At 38.9% G+C, this 26,664-nt stretch overlaps 1 protein-coding gene across 1 annotated transcript in view; it reads right to left on the reverse strand.

Annotated features, from left to right (window-relative positions):
- LOC146322590 (aryl hydrocarbon receptor-like) overlaps window positions 1-26,664 on the reverse strand; it is a 48,840-nt gene that overhangs the window by 17,484 nt on the left and 4,692 nt on the right. The window contains exons 2-3 of the mRNA XM_084724611.1: window positions 25,327-25,514; window positions 1,858-1,967 (exon numbers count right to left, since the gene is read on the reverse strand). Of these exons, the coding sequence (XP_084580737.1) occupies window positions 1,858-1,967; window positions 25,327-25,514 (298 nt within the window). The remainder of the gene's footprint in view (window positions 1-1,857; window positions 1,968-25,326; window positions 25,515-26,664) is intronic.

The following is a 26,664-nucleotide window of genomic DNA, read 5'->3' on the forward strand; positions in this document are numbered from 1 at the left end:
TACGATTATCCTGTCAACTATTCGATTCAATTCATTTTCACTATGCATCATGATGCACTGCATCCTCAATTTTTTATATTACTGCACATGGCTTTGAGTTTTGGACATGAGACATTTGAGGACCTGGCTTGGAAAACAATGCTAAATGTTTTTCACCATTTTACAGACCAAACCTGTGATGAAAATAATGAAATGAAACGATGATGTGATGAAAATAATTGTTAGCTGCAGCCTTACCACAGACTGGGGATGTACACGAATAAAAACGTTGCCACCCTCACTAGTCGGCACCAGAAATACTAGTCGGTTTAACTATTTAGCAATATTTTATTTATATACAATGCCAGTTACAGTTGCCTCTATGGTGTTATGCAACCGCTGGCCATCAGACAGCAGCCCCTCTGATGCCCCACCCAATCCCGGATGTTTTTGATCAGCAGAGTTGGACAGATGACAGCTCATAAAACCAGCGCAGTTTCACAGTGTTTTGATATAGAAAATGGAAATAACGTTGAATGTATGCTGTGACAGAATAACATATACGTAACCACTCGACTGGACTGATGTGTGATCACATTAAGTACAGACACAGACATTAACCTGCACACAGAGCAGCTGCTGCCGCGAGCTCTGCTAACATTAGCCACGCTGTGTAGCAGGCTGGCAGCTAACGTCAGCTCCAGGTAAATGATGTTGTTTACCCCCAGACACTGTGATCCTGAAAAGGTAGAGTATTTAGTGAGATATTGTCATGTTTTGTAGGTTAATGTGCAATGTTCGTATTGCAAGGCGCATTTAAAATATAATTTAGCCACTGCAGACTGTGATTAACTGCTTCAAATGGCTCTTAATACACACAGTGTTTTTCAAACAGTGTTTAACATTATTTTCTTACTGATAGACTAGTCGACTAGTATAAATTAAATTTTGTGTTTAATTGACAGGGAAAGACTGGGTGATTCTCTTCTCTTTCTCAGAGTTGGGCAGCAAAGTTGACAGCGTCTCCTCCGGGCTGGGTCCACTGTTTTCTTAGTAGCACCAGGCGTTAGCTTCTCAGGGTGAAAACAGCTAACATGGTTTCTCAAATTAGTGGTATTTTCAAGGTGTTTGATTTTTGTGTGACATATTTAACACACAACATGTGTCTTGTCCAGTTTGTGCTTCCCAGCAAGTTCATAAAATCTGAAATGTGCCCAGAGGTCTGCTTTTAAGATACTAGGTGGTCTTGATAGTAACCTCCTTCCACCATATTGCGCCTGCCCCGTTCTCCCACAATTCAATAAGACGTTGCTACGGCACTGGTTGCTACCAAGAAGTTATTTAGAATTTTAGAACTTTACTGAACGTATCTACGCTATAATAGATTATGTTCTGTCACTGTATCGATGCAGACTTGTCCATGTCTGCATCGTGATGCATCTTAGAAACGATTCATTTTGACACCCTAAGTTGTACCCACCAGTTGAGCAGCAGACTTGCTTAACTAAAAAGTTGACTACTGTTACATGAGTGCAGAGCAGACTGTGCCAGACATATTGAGTGGTAAGCTGCCCTGAGCTTCTGTCATTGGCCGAAATAGATTTTGGGCTCTTGACAGGAAATAAAAAAACAGAAAAGGTCCAGACACACAAATTAAATCAGTGCAATTACCCAACAATAGTCACCCACCCTCAAACCATTATTGAAGATATCGAACGTGGTGTTTTAGCTGTTTTGACTATGAAGTGTTTGAGTTAGCGCCCAACAACCTCAGGTATTGAACCTGAAATCAATTGAAGAGTTGATAAAAATAAAATATTGGGTGCATAGAAACAGATGGAAGGAAAATTAAACAATAAAAAAAGCTTTAAATCTGACCTGCAGCAAAAGATCGCCTTCAGAAATCTTGGTCTCCACTACTCCTGCTGTTTTGCTGTCGTCATCATTTGTACCGGCTGGAGTCGCTCCGTTCCGACTGTTGAGGGTGACTGCAGAGAGGGGCAGACAGGGAGGGAGGTGGTGGAGGTGGGGAGAGGCAGACAGGTTTTAGTCCTGTGATAATGTTTGCAAAGCGCTGCTGTGACTGTCAGGTTGCTTTATGTTTAGTACCATAAAAGATGCTGCATGCACCCTGGATCCCAGCTCATTAAACATTCATTCCATGCAATCTGAAAGTCTAATTCAACCAAATCCAGACCTTTTATTTGGTCTGACTTTCTACATCTTGTTGCTATGACAACAATGATATAAACTACAACAGAACATATTTCATCTTGTTCCTGTTTCTCCTGAGAAGCTCTGCAGCCCTAAAGCTGTACAACACTGCACAGTTTGATACGTTGATTATATACTTAGATTGACAAAAGTGAATAAATATTAGTCTTTGACAGCCTCAACATGACTGTACTACCAGATATTTCATTTTACAAACTAAATTAATTACACTTATTTGCAACTCTTTTCATCAATTATTCATTTGTCATTTGTAGACATAAATGCTTCAGCACATAAATAATGATTTTATGATTTTTTTAGTTCAGAAGTTCTCTTTTTTCTCAGGGAAGGACCCTATGAGTCTGAAAATATATAGGCAACCCCCTAATGTATGTCTGTGGAATAATTTGATATGTTTTTATACACTTATACTTAGCTATGTGAAAGAACAACACAAGATTAATGTTTTAGAAAGACCTGTATTAAAAATAACTGCACCATATTAAAACAGTATATCCATTACATACTTATATGCACTTTTAGAGTGTTTCACTAGTGCATACATTGTAATAATAATGCAATGAATAAATCTGAAAACTTTTCACAGACCCTGTTGCAGAGGGGGGTCCCCAAGCCCCTGTTTGATAACCACAGTTTAGACAATTAGTGAGACAACCCTCCAAAAACAACCTCTCTTAACCCTCATGTTCTGTTTGGGTTCAAAGCATGAAACAGTGGGGAACACGCCAGCTGTCTCTAGGGGAGTGTGCGAGAGGAGAAATGTAATGGCGGTGTAATGGTGTAATTTTGGTATTCTTGTTATTACTACAAGGATGCTGAGCTGACTTACACAAGTCTCTCTCTGTCTTTAATCAGTGGGAGAGCCAACTATATCTTGTGTTGTTCTCTGTTGTTCTTTCTATGGCAGATTGTAACATTATTGCAATATAATTCAAATTGTTGCAAAATCTTTAATAGCATCTGAGTGCACCCCATCACCATGGCAACAGCTATAAATAGACTACGTTGCTTTGTTTTTAAAGGAGTCTGGATTAGAGGTCAGCCTGAGCACGGCCTCAAAAGTTTTATCTGTGATTAGTGTTAGACCGCACTACCCATCCCAAATCCAAAAGTATATTTTGATTTCTGTTATTGGAGTTTTATAACAGTTTGTGCTTATTTGGTGTTACAGAAATGTTTCATACTCATTTCTGTATCTCGCCTTCCTCAAATAGGGATGAAACAACTGCCTATTTCACGATAAAATTTCCATAAATCCAGGGTTGGAAAAATTCACAGTAAATGCTCCAGAAACAACCTACTTTAACAACAGCCTCACAGATGCACACAAAACAGCAGTGTGGGTTTGTTTTGCATCAGTGGATTTGGCATGACAAAAGACCTGATGCCATTTCAAATCATTGAGAGGTTTTCAATATAAAACTTGTTAAAATGATTTCACACGTTGTAACAGTGCTGTCTGAACATTTTAACAACACTACAATCATGCTGATGACTGTGATCATTTTGGTCACTATTATCACAATCTGAAATTTTCATAGTGTTTCATGTCTATTATGAAATGTGCGAGGTCAATTTGTGCCAGAGGGAGGGGTTATGTAAAGGATAGTTCACATCTGGGTCCTGCATCACACTGTCAGGTTTTATTTCACAATGATAATGATCAGCTCACTGTACATTACACTGCTTATGACACAGATACTTATCAAAATTAATCAATAATTGGCACCAAAAAAAAAAAAATGACAAGAGGACAGAGTTGCTGGAGAAAAACTCCCCGTCTTTGTCAGAGATGAACTACTGTTGCCACCTATGAGTGAGCTGAGGCGACACATCCTTCAGGCGTCACTATATGTTTGCACTTTACTGCTTGCTCAGCTCAGATCAGCCCCCCCTCCCCTTCCTCCTCCTCCCCCTGTCCCCTCTGCCTCCCCACTACTCGTCCCCGCCTCTCAGTCGCTCATTGGCTGGCGGCCCCAGCTGTTCTCATCCTAATGGGATTCTCCTCTTTCCCAGCGTGACATCATAACTTTTTCTATTCCATCCATTCACCTCTGGTGCTCGAGGCGTGCGAGGGGGTAAGCAGGCTGGTGGCTTCAATAGGCTAACTGGAGGAGCCACTGTTCATGACGAAAAATTTATGTCTAAGGGAGTGTTTTCTTGAATTCAAAGGATCAACCGACAAATTATGTGTACTGGTGAACTTGTTTGTTCAAATGGAAACTCCCACTGTGACGTAAGATAGTGCTGAGGCCCTCCCCTCCCTCACCCTGTAGGGTTTTATATAGACAGAAGACAACATCAGACATCATCATGCAGACACATATGTCAGGTCACCTATGTTCCAAAAAACAGGACACAGGGAAAATGACATTTTGTTTGTTAAACATGCATATTTCAACTAAGATTTGATTGTTCTGATTTGAATAAATATTGAACAGAATGATTTAAAATCCTTTAAAAGACTAAATAAATCAATAAATAAAGGGACCGCCATTTCAGGTTTGAAAATAAAATGTCCATCCTAAGCAAGTGTAAACCATCACAAATGTCACACACAAGTCTTGAATCAATAAAACTAAGCTCAGAGAGATCTTAGCTTAAACAGGAAAAACCAGGAAATCCTCTTTTTTATATCATTTTTACAATAACAAAAAATAGAATATTAATATTATTTCTTTGCCTTCACAGCATAAAGAACATTTTGAATTCAAACAAAACCCACGAACATGGCACAGCATTTAGTATGGACGACAGCCACCCAGCACACACACAGTCCTCTGTGTTACTGTAATGATACAGGAGCATGACTCCATGTACCACCAGACTTGAGGACAGTTTTTACCACCAGGCCATCAGGTTTCTCAACTCACTGACTTAAATAATCCACACTGCACAAATTGCAAAATGCTCAACTAGAGAGCTGCCATTCTACCAGGACCTTTATCCAGTGGTGGACAAAGTACTCAACCCCAGTACTTGAGTCAAAGTATAGATACTCCTGGTCAAATATTACTCAACTACAAGTGAAAGTTGCTCAGTCAAAATTTTACTTGAGTTAAAGTAGTAGAGTACTTGGTTTCAAAAATACTTAAGTATTCAAAAGTACATGTTTTTAAAAATACTTAAGTATTAAAAAGTACAAATTACAAAGTACATTTTCTAATATCAATACATGCTGTATTTTTTTCATGATGCATTTACAGAAGCTTGTAACTCTCTGAAACCATCTAATGATGCACTGACTTGCTTGTAGAACCACTCTGCTACACAAAGTCTATAGAAACACCTATAAAAACTTCAGCATAGAAATACAATCAAAAACAAAAAGGACAGTTATTGTCATTTTCTGATGTAACTGTATTAAAATCACTGTATAAAAGCAGATTGAAGTTAACTGTAAGTTGTTCTCCAAGTCTGTTAAATAACTGAGATTTCTTTCTGTCTTCAGAGGCAGTATATACATGAATTATGTTGTATTTTTCACCCCGATAAAAACAATCCAACTTTAAAAACTACCTGGAATAATGAATAATTATAATAACATCTTGAGATTTAATTTTGTCTTTCTCCTGCTCCTGTCACCATTACCACTTTTTGTTTGAATGACAGAGGGAGAGCTTGCTTGTGCTTGTTAGTGCGCCTGGACGTATTTCTGCTTTTACATCAGTCCCACTTGAGAGGCGCGACTGTGATTGGTTTCTTTCTGTGAGGAACACAGCAGGTGACCAATTGCATTTAAGAAAAGAAAAAACAGCAACAGCTGACTTCAACAATGTGCTCAGTCAAAAAGTAACAACAACCTTCCTAGAAATGTAGTGGAGTCAAAAGTACAATATTTGTCTTTGAAATGTAGTGGAGTGAAAGTCAGAAGTTTAAAAAAAAACAAATACTCAAGTACAGATACTCAAAAAATGTATTTAAGTACAGTACTCAAATAAATGTACTTCGTTACTGTCCACCACTGCCTTTATCCAATATGCAATAGGTGTGTTACTTTACATTTACTCTTACACACAATCTTCATCTTAACATATTTATATAATGTTATTTTTATTTTCATGCAAAAGAATAATACACAGTACAAGTGTAAGACACAAGTGCAATACCCTGTATACACCTATTACTGCTTCTCTTGCACAATTCCTCATTTTAAATGCACAGTTCAGATTGTCTGAAGTAGAGCTGTAAGAGGGACTTATTGATAGTCAGCATATTACAAGTCTTGCATAGCCAGATCTGCTTCCACAGCGCTCAGCACTGGAAATGGGTCTGGTTCCACTCATGATCATTCTGCTACAGGGGGGAAAAAACAATCTGCCTGCATGCAGTGACAATGCCCCTGCAAAACTGTGTCAGGGGGTAAATGTTTGTTGGGGAACATTTGCATGTCAGAAAGGCAAGGCCTGGCATTAAACTGGCTGAATCACTGCAAAAGAAAAGGTAACGGCTTCTAGTTTGCCATTAGTGATCCAGGTACTAATTTTCCATTTTTAACATTTAGGTCCCTCGTTCTGAGGCCATTTCGTTGTATAGTTCATCTAAATATAGCCAATAAACCCAAACTTGAACTCTACAGTGATCTTCTCCCTGCTTCCTTACACTCTTAACGCCTTCATGCCTCCCTGCCTTAAAGGCAGTCTGAGTTAGTCTGATTACAGAATGGAACAAAGCAGCAAGTGGCTAAATATAATTCTGTATTGCCCAGGGTGCCAGAGGTTAAAAAAAAAAACATGGTAAAGTGAGATAAGTCATGATGATGAGAAAACATAAGAACACATAATTAGCCTGAAATTATCCTTTTGCAATATAACATGTAGTAACTACAGCATTATTTAACTTTTTTAGGCACATGGTTAAGGTTAGAGAAAGATCGCCGTCTTGGTTCAATAAAGAAAACGTCTGCAGTGACTTACAATATGACTTGTTTATTAACATTTAACTGAAACCAGGATCTTCTCCTGATCTTACCTCATAGTGCTACACTGAGCCACAGATGGTTTTATACACCCGCCATCCTCCACAACAAGCTTTCAATTTGGACTGTTGGTCAGACTAAAGAGTTGCTTTCAGTCATAATTTTGGAAACTTTCGTCTGTCTGAAAACATCAGTAGCCAACAACAGATTGTCAGTTGATCAGTGATAATCAGATAAATTGTCAGTTGCTGCTAATATTATCACAATCATTTGTTATTTCAATAATGTGATACAATGAGCTGCAGTGATGTCATGAGAAAGAGAGCAGTGGTCAAGCATATTAATCTCTGACCTCTGCAGGAGCATTGTGCTGCGACCCGTGATGACCTCTGACCCTGAAGGTGACGTATGACATGATTGGGTGACTGGGTTCTGGGTCACATCTTTTGTTGTCTGCAAAGGGGGTTAACAAGGAGTCCATCTGAGGGGTGGGGCGGTGTTAGGAGTGTCAGAGCAGACACTGCATAGCATATGGGCTTTGTGTAGGGAGTCCGACGAGGCTTGTACCTTCACACGAGACAGAGCTTTGGTTGGACACCCCTGACCTTGTTCCCATACAGACATCTTGGATCGACTTTTAGAGGAACACTGAGAACAATGTGTGACATAATGGGCAATGCATTGCATATGCTAGATATGCTGGCGGTCTGGTCCCACAAAGAAATTCAAGAGCGACTCGTAGTTGGAAAAAAATAACGTAATTTGGTGGCGTAATGGTTCCTAAACAGCTGGCATGGCGTCATCCCTCGAGTCTGCCTTTGTTTGCAGTTTGATCAGCTACCACATAAAAGATTCAGATCAATGAATGAATTGGTCAACCAACATAAAATTATCCCACTACAGTTCTGACCATCATTTAAAATAATTTATCAAGCAAAAACTGCCAATAATCTGCTGGTTCCAGCTTCTTAAATGTTGTGATTTGCTGCTCCTTTGTGTTAAACAGTTGTGTATAAAATATTTTAGAGTTTTGCTGCAGCATTGGTCAAACGAAACAGATAATCTTAAGGTAATGTAATGAGCTTTTTTCAATATGTTACAATGCCAATGCTAACAAAAAGCAAACATAGAAAAAAGCCCTTTGTAACAAGACACACAAATAAATAATTTACTGTTAATAATTCTGTGTAAAAAAAAATCCTTGCTTTTTTAGTGCAAGTTTTCCTATTAGAAATCATTTTTTTCCCACAGTCACTGTTACTTGTGCAGTATATTTCTTTGTATACCAACTGCCAAAAGTTCATTGTCAATATGTCAAACTGTATTTTATGGTGCTAACATGTAATATAAATCATTACTCAGATTTCAGAGGACATCAATAATGTCCAAAAATACAATAAAACAGATAAGCAACTATAGCCCAACTGAAAGTCTCCAATGGAGTAATCATTGGCAGTTTGGTTGGCTTTATGTCACTCTGGTGTAGAAGCCTTGAGAGGTGTCAGGGAAGTCAAGTATTTAAAAGGAATATTTCAGATTATTTGAAGTGGGGTTATATGGGGTAGTCAGCGTATTACCTGCAGTAAATGGCACTAGTAGGGAGGAATACCAGCACAAAAATGAAGCTATGTACTACTGTGGACAGGATCAGCAGCGAAACATGTTTTAGCCTCCTAAAAAAGGGCCACCTAAAGAAATAAATATCAGTTTAAGTCTATGTTATATTTGAAATATTTTTACCACTTTATCTTGCTGTCTGACAGCCTGTTCTGGTGGGAAACTGCAGTTGTATCTCTCTCTTGCTCACCCAGACTTCTTTTGCAAAAACAACTTCCATGTTGTTCAACCTTTCCTGTTTTGTTATCGCAAAACAATTGTCTCGCAAAATCATTATTTTGCTATGTGATGATGACATAACAAGATCTATTTATAAATCATTCAAACAAAATTGCAAAAACATTATGAGACATTCAGTTTGGTTGCAGCTATGATAACTGAAGGGAGTCATGTCTGCTGATTTCATGATTACCACAATAGAGTCTTACAAGTTTTTAATCCAGTGATCACAAAAACACAGTTTTAGTAAACGTCAAGATCACTTTTGTCATCTCTCGAAAAACAAAGTGTGTTCTCTGTAAATCTGAGTTTCAGCCTAACAATGAGCACTACCTCTTGTCAGCATCTGTGTGTGTGTGTGTGTGTGTGTGTGTGTGTGTTTGTGTGTGTGTGTGGCTGCACTGTATTTGTACTTTGGTAGTTTACACATCAGAAACCACAGGTACACAGCAGCGTCAGGGGCGTAATCCAGCCAGAAAAAGTGGGCCAACACAAAGCCTCTTGAATGGCCAGAGGAGGACAATGAGCAGATCTTATTATCAAGCTTCAGTGGGCACAAGTGTACATAATGAAAAATTTACATTCCCACTGCCGTCACATACATGTGGCATAATAGCGCTTCAGCAACCACCCAGAGGCGATTCCAGTGGATTGAATAGAACAGCTTGATTTTCCCAAACATGCTTATCTTTGCATAATGGAGCATCAATGTTACTCAACGACAAACAATATGCACCAAAACAGTGAAGTGACCAATATGACATGGACAGGTCAGCCCCCATATTAGTGCTGTCATGATACCAAAATTTTGACTTTGATACCACCACCAAGTTTAGTATCACAATACTGAATACCAAAGCGATACTTGAGACTGAAAAGACACTGGTTCAATACTCACTACCTAACAGATCATAAAGAGAATGTCCACAACAGATATTAACCCTAAGTGCTAGATCATTTCAAACATATGAGGGCAAATTCCTAATCAATGGTTATATTTAATGGGTCAAATGTTAGTATATTATGTATGATAGATCTGTCCTGTACGCAGTGGAAGAAGAGAATTGTTAAACCAATCTCAAAAAAAGGTAAGTGTATATAACCCAAAAAACAATCAAGTTAATCAGTTTGAACATCAAATATCTTGACTTTGTACTGTATTATACTGAATATAGGTTGAAAAAGTTTTGCAAATCATAGAATTCTGTTTTTATTTGTTTTACACAGCAATCCAACTTTTTTGGAATTGGGTTTGTACTTTTTTAATATCTAACCAAAACCATGATCCATAAAAAAGATATTTTAGGGCCTCCAAGCTGACCACAAAGTCTCTGTAGTCAAAGTCCTACTGTCCACCACAGAGGGATATGGCACTGCTTGGACTAAGGAAAAAAAAAACATAATTCGGGCAGCTATTGTGTTGCCTCCTAGAAAATTAGTATAGTTTTTAGAGACAGGATTCTAGATCCGAGTAGACCCGCCAAACCAAATGAAGTTCAGTTGTCCACACTTTCAGATGACAAATCTCTCTGCCCTGGGTCTGTGACCCAGAGGCCACCTTGGCTCTGGTCCCGGCCTTCATCATGGAGCCTCCAGCGTAAGGCTTACTGACACCGCTCCAGAGAGAGCCAGACCTAGGCCGGGTGTGCTGGGGTTTATCTCACACAGGGCTTTACTTCCCTGGAGGCTGAGACCCAAAAAACAGTTAGCACACCGCAAATATTTATCAAATATTTGACCACTTTCAATTTGTCCCATCATGCTATTTACAACAGGATTAGTGCGGATGTTCTGTGCTTGGACCGCTTCAATTCGCTGCCCAATCTCTACATGCCATCCTGGCCTCTTTCCAGAGCGTTGTTACAGACCGGCCGCCATGTACCATTGATAACAAAACACACACACATGACGCTTCCAAAAGAGACTTAACAAAGTGTTTGCAACCAATCACAGGACAGATTCTGGATAAAATGTTACTTAACACCAAAGAGCTGCTGTTAAAACCAACACCATCGCTGTTCAGTCAGTACAAAGTTATTTTTAGATAGACTGAGTGGTGCAGACTTGAGTAAGCTTTGCCATTATTGACACAAACTATAGTGTTATATAGTCTTTGTAGTGGTATGTAATCTTTATCTTAATATTTATTTATAGATCGACTAAATAATAATAATAATAATAATACATGATGACTGAGAAGTGTATATACAATTAGTACTCAGAATTAACTTGATTGTTTGCACCACATATTGCATGTCTTTGCTGTCAGGTCACATGGGACAACAATAGCAGGAGTCTGAATCATGAAACAGGGCTATATTTGGACAGCATTAACCCAGCGTATTAAGGCAGGGGTGGGGGCTGAGGGGGTTATCAGGCCACGGTGACAGAAACCCGTGGTGTTTGGACATCCTTAGCCGCTGCGTTAATGCAGACGATTAGAGGACACGCCCCACCCACATGGCCCATACTGGTTAGGAGGGAGGTGGTGGCGCGGCAGTTTATTTTGGATCCATGCCAGGACAGATTCAGACCACAGGCAGTGAGAACAAGAGAAAAGTAAAGAATTACTATTACTTTCAACGCTGAGGAGGCCATGGGTCACTTGTGGCCAAAGCCATCACCCACCAAACACATCATTCTGCATTTCTCTTACAGAGAATATTTACATGCAATCTTGTATTCAGGTTATGTTTCTTGTCCTCTTAATCCATGTTTCTACAGATTATTCATCTCTCTGTTTACATAACTCTTGACTTTTGACCCTCTGAGTCCCTTTTCTATCATTAAAGCTGGGGTACATACTTTATTTTTGGCATCATTGGGCAAAAGTTTCTTAATGACCTTTAAACATAACATAATTCAAGTAGTTTGAGACAAAAGTGGACATGTAGATACCCAGCCCGCTCCTCCTCTTTACTCTGTTTTTAGGCTTTAGAAAATCCAACCTGTGATGAGAAACTTTTGGGCCAGTCACAGGTTTGACAGTTGATTGTTGAGTCTCATTCCCAAACGTCTTTGTCGTATTTAACAACCTGAGAATGAGACTCATCAATTAACTATCTTTTTCCAGAATTGCTTCCTTGGGGTAAACAGTTATAGGAACCTATTATGCGCATTTCAAGCTCTGTATCTTTATTCTTGGACTCCACTGGTGTAGTTTAGAATGATTCGTAGTTCAAAAACTATTCATCTCATTTATCCCTGTCTCTTTACGCCCTCCAACCCCCCAAAAGACCAACTTTCCCTCTGATTGGCTAAATTCTCAGGCCAATGCTCATGACTTCCATTTCGTAAAGACAGGATGCTGCCTGCTGGGCCTCAGTGATTACTGCACAAAACACAACTTTATTCAATGAGTCTGGTGAAACTAGATTATATTTCATGGACATAATGTATTCTGGTCTCCCTGTCAGCTGCTAGATGGTTAATTAACTCAGAGATGAGACTGGTTAAGTAGAACCTGCACCATCTTACCACTGAAAATGGCGATATGGGGCGCCGAATTTGATTAATTTACTGTTTATACCATAAATGAGACAAGAGTTTGCTGATAGACAGAACTTAACTTGTTGTTAGCAGTAGCTATCACAGTAAGCACAGCACATTCCTCTTGCTGAAGTCTACAATCACTTTAAGAGTAGCAGTGTTTTCATCCATTCTGGGCTACTGTAGAAACATGGCAGTGTGAAACAGCCTGCACCCTTTGTAGATACAAACAGCATTCTAAGGTAATGAAAACACTTGTATTCAGGAGATTGTACACTAATGAAAATATACTTAGTCACCTGACTATTGTCACCACAACCAAAACTTATAAAATGCACTGCACTAAACTGTGTTAAATCACAGATGAAAAGTTTAAAATAAAAAGACATGACATGCAAAATGTCCTTAAAAGTGACATGCTATTTATACGCCATCCAATGAGATTGCGTTCGATAACAAATGATTTTTTTTAAAATATAAAAGTAACCTGACAGTGTACCTTGCATCAGTACCTTGTACCTTCATGAGTTTCTATTAGTATCACACTGTTTCCAGGAGGTGTAAAGTCACTCCAGCGCTCTTAAAAACTTTCTGCTCAGCTCAGGTGTTAATCTGCACAGTAACATGTCAGCAGCTAATCAGGAAGTGCAGGTCAGGATGTTGATACTGAAGAGAAAGCACTCTGGAGGCAGATCAGTCGTGACAACTGATGTGCTCTATGTGTGCGTTCTCTTTTTACAGTTGTGTGCTGTGTGAATCACTCAAAATCGATCTGCATCCCATGATTTTTCTAATTTTTGAAAGTGCAACCTGCATTCAACTAGTTTTTAAGATTTAGGTTTTGACTAGCAGCACACTGGAGAACACGTACAGCTGCTACCTTTGCTTTTTCAGCAGTGCTATTTACAACTAATATGATTTAGTCTTAGGATGGTAAAATATATGAATTTAGAGCAATTTCTAATACATACTTTGGGTGTGGTTTGGGGTCTTGTGTTGATGCTGTTTTTTCAAATTAAAAACTAATGAAAACATGACAGCATTGAAAAGGTTCTGTTGTTTTGTATAAGGCATACACAACACAAATTCCAAAAAAGGTGGAATATTGTGTAAAATATAAATAATATCAGAATGCAATAATTTACAAATACTTTTTAACCTAAATTCAGCCGAGTATAGTACAAAGTCAAGATATTTAGTCCACATTTTAAATTGTTTTTGGAACTTGATTAGTCATATCCTCTGAGCTAAAGAGGTAAAGGACCGTCCAGATTGGGACCGTCCAGCACTACCTTCAGTGAGTGTAGCCATGGCATCATGGCTAACTGTCACGTCCGTGAAGGCCCCATTAATCCTGCCCCATTCTGCATGTGCTACAACAGCGTGGCTTCATAATTAAACAGTGTGGGTACTAGACTGGCCTTCCTGTAGTCCAGACCTGTCTCCCATTGAAAATGTGTGGCACATTACGAAGCGCAAACAATGTCAGAGACCCCAGACTGTGACCAGCTGAAATCATATATCAAGCAAGAATGAGGAGGAAATTCACTTCCAAAAGTTAAACAATTAATGTCCTCAGTTAACAAACTGAGTGTTGTTAAAAGAAAAGGTGTCAAAGTGATAAACATGCCCCTTTCCCAACTTTTTTTTTTTCAAATTACTGCATTCTACTTTTATTTACATCTTACACAACATCCCAACTTTTTTGGAATTGGAGTTATAAAAGCACTACATGCCATCATGTGCAACAACAAAGACCAGAGCAGTCAACCTTTGACAGTCAATAAGCTACATTTCACTTCTGCACAGCCTTGATTATACTTCTACATGTTGCCACTGTGCAGAGCAGAAAACTGAATGTGAGCATCAGCATGTACACAGGCAGCCACACACAGTGCAACACAGTACAGTGCACGCATACAGTATGTGTGTGAGTGTGTTTGTGTGTTAATTATTCTAGCAGAGTGTGAATGGCAGTGAGTAAATATAGAACGTTTCAACTCCTTCACCCCCCCAAACACTGCAGTGAATGAACACGCGATGCACACATACCACCCCCACATCCACTAACATACACATGAATGCCCGCAACACACACATACAGCGTCACGTATAGAGGCTGAACATGAACACGCGGCCGCTAATGCAGGGGGAAAGCACGCACCCTGTGCTGCTTTCGTGTCTCCCGAGGTTTCTGGATCACATGGTTGCATATTTGCTTATGAGAGGCGATCCAGAGAGGTGGAGGAGGAGGAGGAGAAGGAGGTGAGGAGTGATAGGATTTGGGCGGGGTAGGGTGGGGAGGGGTCACTACTGATTGCCAGGTTTTTTTTCCTTTGGTGGCCTGCATTCCTCACTGTGCTGTATCGTGATCAGCGGGGCTGGGGGATGGGGTTAAGCCCTGTAGGGGAAGGACGGAGGGAAGGACGGGCGGAGGGAGGGAGGGTCGTCATGAAGGGATGACCCACTGCTGATCATGTAGCCTGAATCACTCTGCCTGTCATTTGTGTGCAGATAGATGACCTACAGGAAGGAGGGGGAGGGGAGGCGGTATTTCAAAAACAAATCATCGCCCTCGTTCGGAGCCAAACAGCGATGGGTATCATGATGTGTCACAAGACTTTCACAACAGCCACACAGCTTACATAACCAATCCTGAAGCAGCAGCAGCAGCAGCAGCAGGCTACAGAAACATTGTCTGACTGCAGCTCTGACAGATATTTCCAGCTGTGCACGAGCTCTATGCGTGCCGTGTCATGGCAGCGATGTATGGGCATTAATTTCATTAAAACTGCGTTATTTGGCCTCATTTTCTTTCATGCATGTATCAACATATTCTGCAGATGTAATTAATTACAATTTATCGACATGGATTCAGCTTACAAAGTCAAGTGACCTTTTAAGGGAAAACACGAGATGCAGGATGCAACTTTGCTGTAATTTCTATTAGTCTACTGCCAGTGTACACACTAACTTCATGTGTACAACAAAGCTACATTCTACTGGAGTCAGAACAGTGTTTTACATAATTCATTTTCTATATCCATGTCCTGCTCCAGCGGGAGTTGCATAATGTGTGTGCTGTGCAGGTCCGTGTTTGCCATCTCTTCTATTAATGGAAGACATTTGAAGCGGGTGCTTTTATAATAGATATAATGGGCTACCATATGGAAACTTGTGAAAGATTCATTTGTTCTCCCCTACTGCCATGTTGTTCTTTCGTTCCTTGTGATTTGCCGCCTAAAAATTTGAGTTGAAAGGCAGCTGCAGCGCAAACAGCATTGTTCAAATACTTGCTGCTTTCAACAGTCCTGAAGTGGTTACTTAATCCTGAATATTAAGTTAGTAATTGTGCATGAACATGCAAAAACAGTGGCATTCACTGAACATGCTCATGTTTTTGGTGTGTGGTGAACAAGGGTGGCCAGGTGTTCCACAGCCTTTTTATCCCTTGTCCCACCGTCCCACATATTAAGACCATGTCCCACATTTTGACAGGCTCTAGTTTTCAAAAGTCAAACCTCTGCAGGACCAACAGAGATTTGTTTTTCTAAAATTTGGCTTTATCCAATGGCTGCAAAGAAAGCAGGGGAGGCTGATTTCACATGGTTGTGCTTGATGTCAGTCAAACAGTGCACACAAGGGTCATGTGCAGGTTGACGTGTCGCTGGTTTTGCTGCCCTATTCCCAACAGGCAAAACAGCAGATTTAGGTGGAATATAATGGAAACTACCATAACAAAAGGGAATGCAGCCACAGTGAAGACTGAGAAACTTATTATCTATTGTCAGCTACTGCCTCTCAGCATTGGTAACGTGTTCCATGGCAATCAACACAAATATATTTTAACCATTAACATATAGGTCCACCCAAAAGAATTTAGAATTAGAATCAGAATTTAGAATTTGGAATTCAGAACTTGAATTTGGAATTAAAATGTAGAATCAGAAGTATGAATCACAAGCTTCACAATATGACATCAGTTCTTTGGACAATGATAAGATGGTGAGCTGAGTGTAACCTACAGCTTTACCCACAACAGATGGCAATCAACACGCCCCTAGTTTAGAGATGCAGAGGAGTACCAGCATTAAAGATAAGCAATGTACTACTATGGACAGGGTCAGCGACAAAACAATTTAGATTTAGAGTTTGGGTTTAGGATTTAGAATTAGAGGTATGGATCACAAGTTTCATCATTATACAATACATCAACTGGCCATTCAGATGAATACAAAACATATTAATATTGCACACCATCTAGAATGACATCATTATATGACTCCATTGTCCTTGGTAGGAGGACTATTTAAAATTACATTTTAAAAAAACTAACACAGAGAAGAAATAACCGTGTGCTAGTTCATTTTTGGGGACTGAACTTCTAAATTCTGAACTATGAACATCAACTAGTTCATTTTGATCAATGTGAACTGAACTTTGAGCTAGCTCTTGCAAAGTCTGAACTTGTACAACACTGGAGAGTACTTTTTAGATGTTCTTCCCTCCAGTCTTCTTGCAAATGGTTTCATTTCCTTAGGTAGATCATATTGAGGTATCAGTATTAAACCGAGACTCTTTCATACCCAGATTAAAACGCCTACATTATCACACATCAGCAAATACTAACTCTAAATATGCATTACAGTAGGTCTGCTCATTTGTCTGGCCTTTTGATCATTTATAAATATGAAAAAAGTTCAGCATTATGATTACATTTAAATAATTCTAGGTTTATGGGTGTTTACCAGAAGATTAATAGGCTTATTAGCCCAATTTGTAGGTTATTTTTTTATTGGAAAGTTGTAACTCAGGCTGTTGAAGAAACATTGTGTTTATTGAAAGAAGATTCAATTCATTCTAATTTAGGATTACAGTTTTTTTTTCATGTTACTTTGTACAGAATGTTACTTTTCCAACTGTGAAAACTAATGAAGTGGAGAAAAAATAAAATGGTGCATTGTTTCATACATTTGAATTCCTAACTTTACTGGTCAGACACGGGAAAGTGCTTAACAAATTTATCAGACCACCACCCAATATAAGATTTATGCCACAGCTGCCCTAAATTAAGAGCATTGGTAATTACCAAAATAATTTTATATGTTTCTGTAATGGTTAATACACCAGTATGTAGAAGCTCTTTAACTGAAATTATATTTTTAATGCTAAAATATAATTATTATTGTTACCCATGAATTTTCAAATGTACTGTTTTACAAAACAAAAACAGAAAAAAACAGTAAAGCACATTATTATTTCTTTATTATGATGTCAAATTATAGCTATTTACTTGCATTCCTGAACAGAAAAAAATGTTTTAGTGGTTGAATGTTATGCTTGATTAATTTCTGACTTCTCAGAGAAGCCCAGTGAGTCGGCTCAAACTTGGGTATGAAAAGATGAATTCAGTTTGAAATTCCTCATTCCTGTTCAAAATGGTAAAACGTCGAGAGCTGACTGAAAATGAAAGAGTCCACATTAAAGCACTTCATGATGCTGGATGGTCTCTGAGACAAATAGGGAAAGACACAAAGTGTTCTCAGGGCTTTGGAGTCAATTGCCGAGATTGGTACTTACAAAATGCGATGAGGAAGAGGCAGGAAACGAAAGTTAACTGAAGCAGATGTCAGACACCTCAAGATTTGCTGATCTTCAGGCAGAGACAAATGCTTCTAGATCAGGGTCTCCAGAATGACCATAAGCAGATGACTGAAGGAACAAGGCTTAAAGGGAAGACTAGCTGCTAAGAAGGCATTATTGAGGCCTGCAAACATCCAGAAACGTCTCAGATTTGCTCGGGAGCACAAACACTGGACTGCTGATGACTGGTTTGAAGTTTGAACTCTTCAGTCAGCATCATTGTGTTTATATCCACAGAACAGCTGGAGAACGTTTTGATGCCAGATGCATTGCACCCACAGTGAAACACGGTGGAGTATGAACAAGAACGTCTACCACAACAACTTAGTGCATCATGGAATCCCTTCTGGACTGAATCTGATCGGTTGTGGGTTCATATACCAAAAAGAAAATGACCCCAAGCAAACGTCAAAGCTGTCCAGAGACTATTTGACCAAGAAAAAGGAATCTGGAGTTCTGGAACTGATGGACTGGCCAAGTCAAAGTCCGGATCTGAATCCTATTGAACAAATTTGGGATTTAGTAGGTTCAAAGATTGATCGCACAAAAGTCAAGGCCAAAGGAAGCCATAAAAATATTTGTTTTTTTTTATTATTATGTGTGAAAAAGGACTATTTAGTTGTTTCAGTTATTTACCAAATAAATAACAATAACATTTTTAGTTTTAAACAAGTTTATGAAGGATTTCTAAAATATTTATGGTTTCTCATTTTTATTTATTTTTTTTTTTTTTGTTATGACAGGTGGTCTATAAATTTGTTAAGCACTGTATATTAGGCCTGCCCAACAGTATATAGTATATGACAGCAGAGCCATTGTGTTTTCTGTAGTTCCAGCAGTTGAGCAGTGGTCATTCTTCGTGGTGAGGATTGGTCCTGTGGGTTCTGTTTGCTGGAAAACCTTGACAAGATCCCGGCTGACGCAGCTAAGCCAGTAAGGGCTCTCCTCGGTTTCTTAGAAGAGTTACCATTGCCCACAGCCAAACGGCTTGGATTTTCCTTTTTTAGTTTACTGCTCCCCCTCATTCGCACCTGATCCCGTCTGGTTCTTCTCTTGTTTTCCAGAAAGGTTCCCTGAGTGTCAGAGGCAGGCTGCAAGAACCAAACCTGCCATCACGTGACTGCTGTTGCATAACCACCACAGATGCATGTCAGATGGCCATTATTGTGCTTAGAGCTTCAGATAACATGTATAGTTCATAGATCGCAGTGTAAACCTGGATATGAAATTATGATTAATCCTGTGATTTTATCATAGCAGCATGCCTGTTGTTTAAGTGAGCTGCAGCTCTTTTAGATAAACACTATTGTAAATATAGATGGAGATTAGGAGGCATAATCCCTGTGACTTGCAGAGGGATTCACTTTGGCTGTATATTACTGGGAATAACACTCCCTCTCAAACAAGTTCACTATAAAGCTTAAAAAGTGTGAATCATATTGTTTCAGATTTTAAAAGAAACCCAAAGGAGAATAGCTGGATAATGAGGCTGCAGTTAACATTTTGTTTCATGTCAACAATGTGAAAGTTGTCACTCATTTTGATAAACCCACAGTAAAAGTTCACTTGACTCTGCAACTCTTATGAGCATTTTTACCTTCTTTTAGCATGATGTTTTGGTTTTGTGATGCACGATGTTACTGTTTGGCCTCACTATAGATTACCTTTCCCAACACCAAATGGCAGACAAAGTTTGTGACTTGATGGTGTACAAAGTGGAGTATTTCACAAGTTAGAATGTCAGATATTTCTCTTTCTATTGTTAAAAGCAACATCTAGTCAAAAGTTTTTTTTTTATTTTTACAATATTACATTTCAATATCATGTGCTCTATTAGTCTTTAATATAATTGCCAATACTGCCTCTCTATTTTAGTTTATTTTAGTTTATTTGTTAGGCAGTGACAACTTCCTTCTAAATTAATAAAGTTCTGATAGATACTAATATTTTCCAACTCATTTTGGCAGATTGCTGATGTCCATACTGATATATGAACTTTTTGTCACCATTTTCTTTAACCAGCTGCAGTACTGCAAATGTAACTTTAAGTTTGTCCTAAGGGTGGCATTTGAGGACATAAAATGTTCATCCTCTGCAGAGCATAAATGTGCTCAACAAATCTATTTTCTATCAGGTCATTTGTTTTCAAGTTGGAAAATTTGAGCTTGAAGGGAACTGAGGGAAGGTGGACGTTTCTCCCAAACAATTAATTGTAAATATTCATATGTCAATCTTTTGACATCCCAACAAGAAAACTCACCTCACACATGGATAAAGAGCAGAGAGCAGACTAGTACTAATCAGCGTATCACTGATTTTCCACACCTAATTATATGTGACAAACCTACTGCTGGAAACACTGCATGAGGTCTTTCAGTGTAGAGCTAACAAAGTTAGCAAACTTGCAGTAATGTGGTGTTTGCTGTTATTGGTCTGCATTTATGAAGCACTTTTCTAGTTTTCTGAGCACTCAAAGCGCCGTACACTACAAGCCAAGATTCTCTCTATTCATGCACACATTTTTGTCCCTTTCACACACTCACACACTAATACAACAGTCATCAGGAGGAATTTGGAGTTCAGTACCTTGTACACACAGCTGTTGTCAATTACTAAATTAATCATAAAGTATTTTGGTAAAATCATCATTGTGAGTATTTTTTTAAAGAAAAAAATGTCAAGATTACCTGCTTCAGCTAAAACGTGAATATTTTCTGGTTTCTTTGCTCCGCTATGACAGTAAACTGAAAATCTTTGGGTTGTGGATAAAACAAAACTTGAATTTGAATTTGAAATGTCACCTTGGGCTTTGGGAAGAGTGATCAACATTTCCCCCCATTTTCTAAAATCTGATGGACCAAACAACTAATTGATTAAACAATAAAATAATTGACAGAGGCAGGCAGATTTCCATATTTAACTCATTAACTGCCATCGCTATGTTGTCACGTGTGGAGCACGAATGATCCAAAAGACAGACAGCAGCTGTGATGATGGCTCTTGTAGCTGAGAGCTGCCTCGCACCCTAAGTGGGGTGTTGCTGGTTTTAAGAGAGTCAACGCCCCTCTCTTCAGACTGGCTGAGAGGGACGAGCCCATTGTAGCTCCTGACAATAACAAAGATGGCAGCTGGGCTGGATAATACTGTCAGCCAGATTAACCTCGCTCTGCCCGGGCTTTGTTCAACTCCTGCGACGCACTCAGTTACACGCACAGGTTGAGTACGACATACTTCAAACAATGAACCCAACTGAATTGACTTTTAAGAAGAGATGCAGGAAGAAAAAGTCCCTCCAGCGCAATGCAAATATAATGCATCTGAATATTTAATGCAAGTGACATCCAAACACATCCAAACAGAGCAGCATCAGCAGAGTGTTGAAGCAGTGGCAGCATTCCCAGAGTGTACTGGAGCTCAATCGTGGCTAGACAGAGCCGCCCACTTTCAGAAGCCTCTAACAAGCTGGATTTGATATGTTTACAAACAACAATTTGTGGTTGACCACGGCGGCAGCCCGGTGTGATGGGCCCCCAGGGTCCGCCTCGCTGTGAAGCTGCTTCCTTAATGTAAGAGCCCTGAGCTCGTTAATTACTTAGAGACTGTCCAGGAAGTAGGCTAATGCAGTTAGACAAGAGGGTTTGTCCATAGGCTACACTTTGACCTATTGGTACTGAAATCCACTATCAATAATTCACTCTGACAGGCCAAATAGCCAGCGAATACTTCCATATGTTGTTGAATGGGAACAATAAACACAACTTCTGGGTCATTCTGTTGAGTCAGTGCCTTTCATGTCTTCGGGACATTAACTGCATGAATATGCATGAAAAGTATCTGTATAATACATCATAATATCAAGCAAAGTGTCCTACACTTTGTTCTAATTGCAATATCAGGTAAAACGTCAACAAAAACTAGAGCCTGACTGATACACCAGTCGACCAATATTATCAGCCTGATGTTTTGTTTTGTTTTGTTTTGTTTTTTAACAACTATTCATACTATTGTTCTGCATTCAAAGCACTGAACTGATTTAATACTGGCATATAATTAATTCTGAAAGATGTTACCACGTTCTCATACTGTACTTTTCATCTCTCTCTTTTATCTTTATTTTTAACTGAAGAAAGGTTTATGAACTGAACTCTATCACAAGCCTACTTTAACTCAGGGACATTTGATTATCAGGAACTGAAAAAAGAAGTTTTATAGATCAGTGCCTTGAATGGGAAATAGAAACTTTTTACTGTAAAGATACAAAAATATCCTTCAATTGAAGAGAAAAATCTTAAATTGGCAATGACTCTGTGTTCATGTGTCTTTATGTGTTAATCTTACATAAGTTCACAGTACTAAAATATTATGCATATATATTAACATTATAATATATTAGAATAATATTGTAATATTGAAATTACATACTTATGTAAAGTTGTACATAGATAAAAGCATAATGTATTACTCTGAATGTAACTGAATTACATTTTGAAAAAAAAAAATCCAGAATAATAACAAGCAACTTCAGATTTTTAATTATTTGTTTCCATTGCATTATTTGCGCTTTCTCAAATAACATGTAGACTTGGGTGCATGCTTAGTTATTTGATACAGTTCTGAGAAAAAGATAAAGAAAGGAGTTTCATTTTTAAAAGTTACAACATGCAAATGGCTTTGGTTCAGTGGAATGGCCCTTTTATTGATCACACTGAAATGGTAAAAAGAGAAATTTGTCAGGCTTCAGACACCAGTGTGGGCTTCATTTTGTGTGTACAGGGCATAAAAATCTTCAACATATACTAAACATATGAAGCAAGCAGTACACACACAGACACACACACACACACACAGACAGACACAATAAACCATTTTCTACATCTGCTTGAAACACAGTCATATCAGCAGTGTTGTATCCTGTCCGTCTCACCCCAAACAGCCATCTCAAAAAGCCACTGCCTTAAACAAACATTGCTCTGCCTCCATTTCATAAATTCTTTAAACTCCAGGGTTTCTCTCAATTATTCATGCTTCAAGAGCATCTGACGGCCGCATTGCAGCATTCTCTTTGAAAGATCACCGCCTAAAATAACAATGTCTTCACTATGCATAGTGGAGAAGACCATACGCATCCATCCATTGGCATGCGACTCTTTCCGATGCTTTGGCGCACAGTTTTAATGGACACCAAAGCTCCATCTCCTAATCCTCCAATAAGTGATGTCACACACACACACACACACACACACACACACACACACACATAACATGGGTCTCAATGAAATATTGAGGGCCTTTCCCTCGGATGAAATCATCTGAATAAGGTGGTGGCTGGTTGCTCTCCTCTTGGTGTGGTGGTCTCCACTGGTTGATGAGATGAGCCTTGAGATGTGGGGAAACACATCCAGCACAAATACAGAGTGAGCGGCTCAGCTGTTGTGACACTCTCGTAATGGTTGGAGGGACCAAAGCAAAAACTGAGGGCATTTAGATACAGCCACCCACTTTAAACTGCTCCCTCCTGCTTAATATACATGTACTACAAACACACAACTCCAACAACAGCGCTAAAGAGCTGCTAGGGTTTTGTGTTTCCTGTGTGTTTAGTTGACAGACTGCTTCAGGTCTAGGCCAGTGGTTCTCAACCTGGGGGTTGGGACACCTAAGAAGGTTGAGAGATCATTTCTGAGACTCACTAGATGGTTGTGGAGAATAAAATAAAATAAAACATTGTGACAAGCGGCACAGATTGAGAGCCAAGAAGCAACTGTCAGCGACATCGAGCCCTAAAAGACATTCATCATCAGGGACAAGCAGTCAAAAAGGGGGGCACTGCTAGTTTCACTTCCTCAAAGAGGAAAAAAAAACATTTAAGCAACTATGTCTTACAGCTATCTTATTTAGGCTACATGCTGTATTGTAACAAAGAGTGAACAACGCTGCCTCTGAAATCACATGTGCACTACATACGTAAAATGTGAACCATAGTTTAAAATTCTTCTGTAAATAAACAGTGGTATGATTCTTTTTTGATGCACTGCTCAGCGTCTATCACATCACTTCCTGACTGATTTAAAAAATACATTACGCCACGCAAAATGAAACCTTACATATATATTTATACGTAATTGTTACTGACGTTATGGCTGAGCTGTGTTGGTCACTGTTTGTCCATTTTGTTATTGTTATCACCACCACTACTGCATTGTGGGATATTTATGCTGACATAGCTTCGAGTGCTTCCACTGAAATAGTGTTCACCTCATGTATTGTTAATTGGTTGGAGCATTCACCAAAGACTGTTTGGTAGCATGTTTCAGGCAAAATTACATTTATTATGTGCAATTTGGTGCCTAATATTACTTTACATAAACATTTAAGTTGTAGGCCATACCCTGTATATTAGGGAGGATTTTGATTGGCTATCACTGTTTCCATCATTCAACAAATTGCTCTGAAAGTGATCCCAATAATATTGTTTGCCACCCTAGTCTTTGTCATAGTTATGGTGTGTAAAGTAGTGATGTTTAACCCTCAATTATGAATGTGGGCTTGTGGAAAATGTTTTTAGTTGAAGGCCACTAAAATCAGAAAGACAAGATAAACAACGTAACTGCTGTGCAATAATCAGAAAATGGCAAATTCAGAAAATGTTGGGTTTTTGTCCACAGTAACTGAACAAGACTCCTATGCAGCTGAAAGTGAACATGAAACAGTAAAATAAAGCAGATACCTGAACAAACAAACAGGAACTCATGACAGAGCTGAAAACACAGACGTTAAAAGACCTCTTTCTCTTTGCACTCCTGCACAGGCATGATTTGAGTCTCTGCATTTCAGTGGACATCAGAAAAAAAGCAGAAAATTAAACTTTGTTACTGCTGTTCACTGTAACCTGTACTAATCTTCATCCAGACATATTCAGACGTACGTGTATTTTTTCACGTATGACAGAGCTGGCTGCCAGTTTCACCCTACTTTTGGTCACACATGTTGCAGAGCTCTCTCTGTGCTGGACACACACAAGCTCATTAATTTCATATTGATCTTCTCCATGTTTCATAGCAAACGGGATAATTTCCTGTAACTGTCCCACTAATTGAGAACGGGTTTATGTGACAGACGTGATCGATGCATCCATGCAGCATGATATTAGATATGATGAATAAGCAGTATTACAGGTTTGTCGCGGCACCACCAAGCACCAACACTCTTCATTCAGAAAAATTTACCAGAGAAGAAGTTCTTGGCTCGCAGGTAGCTGACACTCAGGCGGAGGATGGAGAGTTTGTCCAGACTTGCAGTGACCTCCTCGGGGAAAGGCAGCAGGCTGGCCAACCGCTCCAGCTCCCCATTCAACCTGTCCCGATGCCGTTTGGACGGGTTGGACTTGGCCCCTTCAGGCGGTGGCTGCTTCACCCTGACCAACATCATGAATGGAGACAAAATCATCAGCTTTCATTCAGAGTCCACTTACTGTAGGGCCCTTCAAACACCGGGCGACCCCAAACAAACTCAAAATGTGACCTCTCTTTGGGTTCTTCTGAGGTAGAAAATGTATCACAATGAAATGTTTCATTTCAGCCACACTGATAATTTCCAATGATCTATTACTTATAAAGACCAGGAGAACAAAGGTTTAATTTAAGCACCTTGATTTAACCACTTTATTTATCAAAGCAAACAGGCAACCGACTATACAGACTGTTAAAAACTGCCAATGTTACGCTGACCTGTCCTTTTGTTGTTAATTGCCTCACTATGTAAGATGCTTATAGGCCAGAGCTTATTTGTTATGTATTTTCATGGCAGTTTGCATTTCATGTATTTAAATGAGACTATTACTGTATTGAACAGTTTTCGTATGTTTATCGTTGATACATAACATTATTGTTTTATTGTCCAGGAATAGTATCTGTAAGTTAAAAGAAATGTTTTGCAAACTTTTGTTATTTGCACCCATTAGTACTACTGTAAATTATGATTTTGATTTTTTTCTTTTAAATATAATTATTTTTGTATTTTCAACAATCAGACATCATCTTTAGTTGACTGCATGTTGATCTTAGTGAGTGTTCAAAATTCAGTGTTTTCAAATTCAATTCTTTTTTGAGAAATTATTACAATGCATTTTATGTAAGGCCCAACATCTCCAAACTCATCAAACGTGACAAACTAAAATCTAAGGAAATGCGTGACAGTGACAAACAATTTCATTTAAATGTTTCACTCTAAATAAATATCATTCTGCATTGCCAGCAGTGTAGAAAAGGGACATTTAAATTTAGACAAAAACATGATTTTTTTTTCTGTGGCGGCCCAAAGATGCCTTCATATTTTTTCCCAAATTACAACACTACGGGAGGAGGCAGATTATCTCTTAATGTTTTATTGGTTTATATCCAGTGAATCAGGTTCAAGCTCAGGTTACTTATTTGTACCCATGGGTAGATTTGGTTGGCAGGAGAAGACAAGGGATCCATCTTGACACACATATTACAAACAACACAGACAACAGATATGATATGATAAAAGTACTCAGGACTCCAAGGACTTAAGAAGAGGGAAGC

Source organism: Lutjanus erythropterus, chromosome 8 (genome assembly GCF_056507025.1).
Source record: "Lutjanus erythropterus isolate fLutEry1 chromosome 8, fLutEry1.hap2, whole genome shotgun sequence".
NCBI lineage: Eukaryota > Metazoa > Chordata > Actinopteri > Lutjaniformes > Lutjanidae > Lutjanus > Lutjanus erythropterus.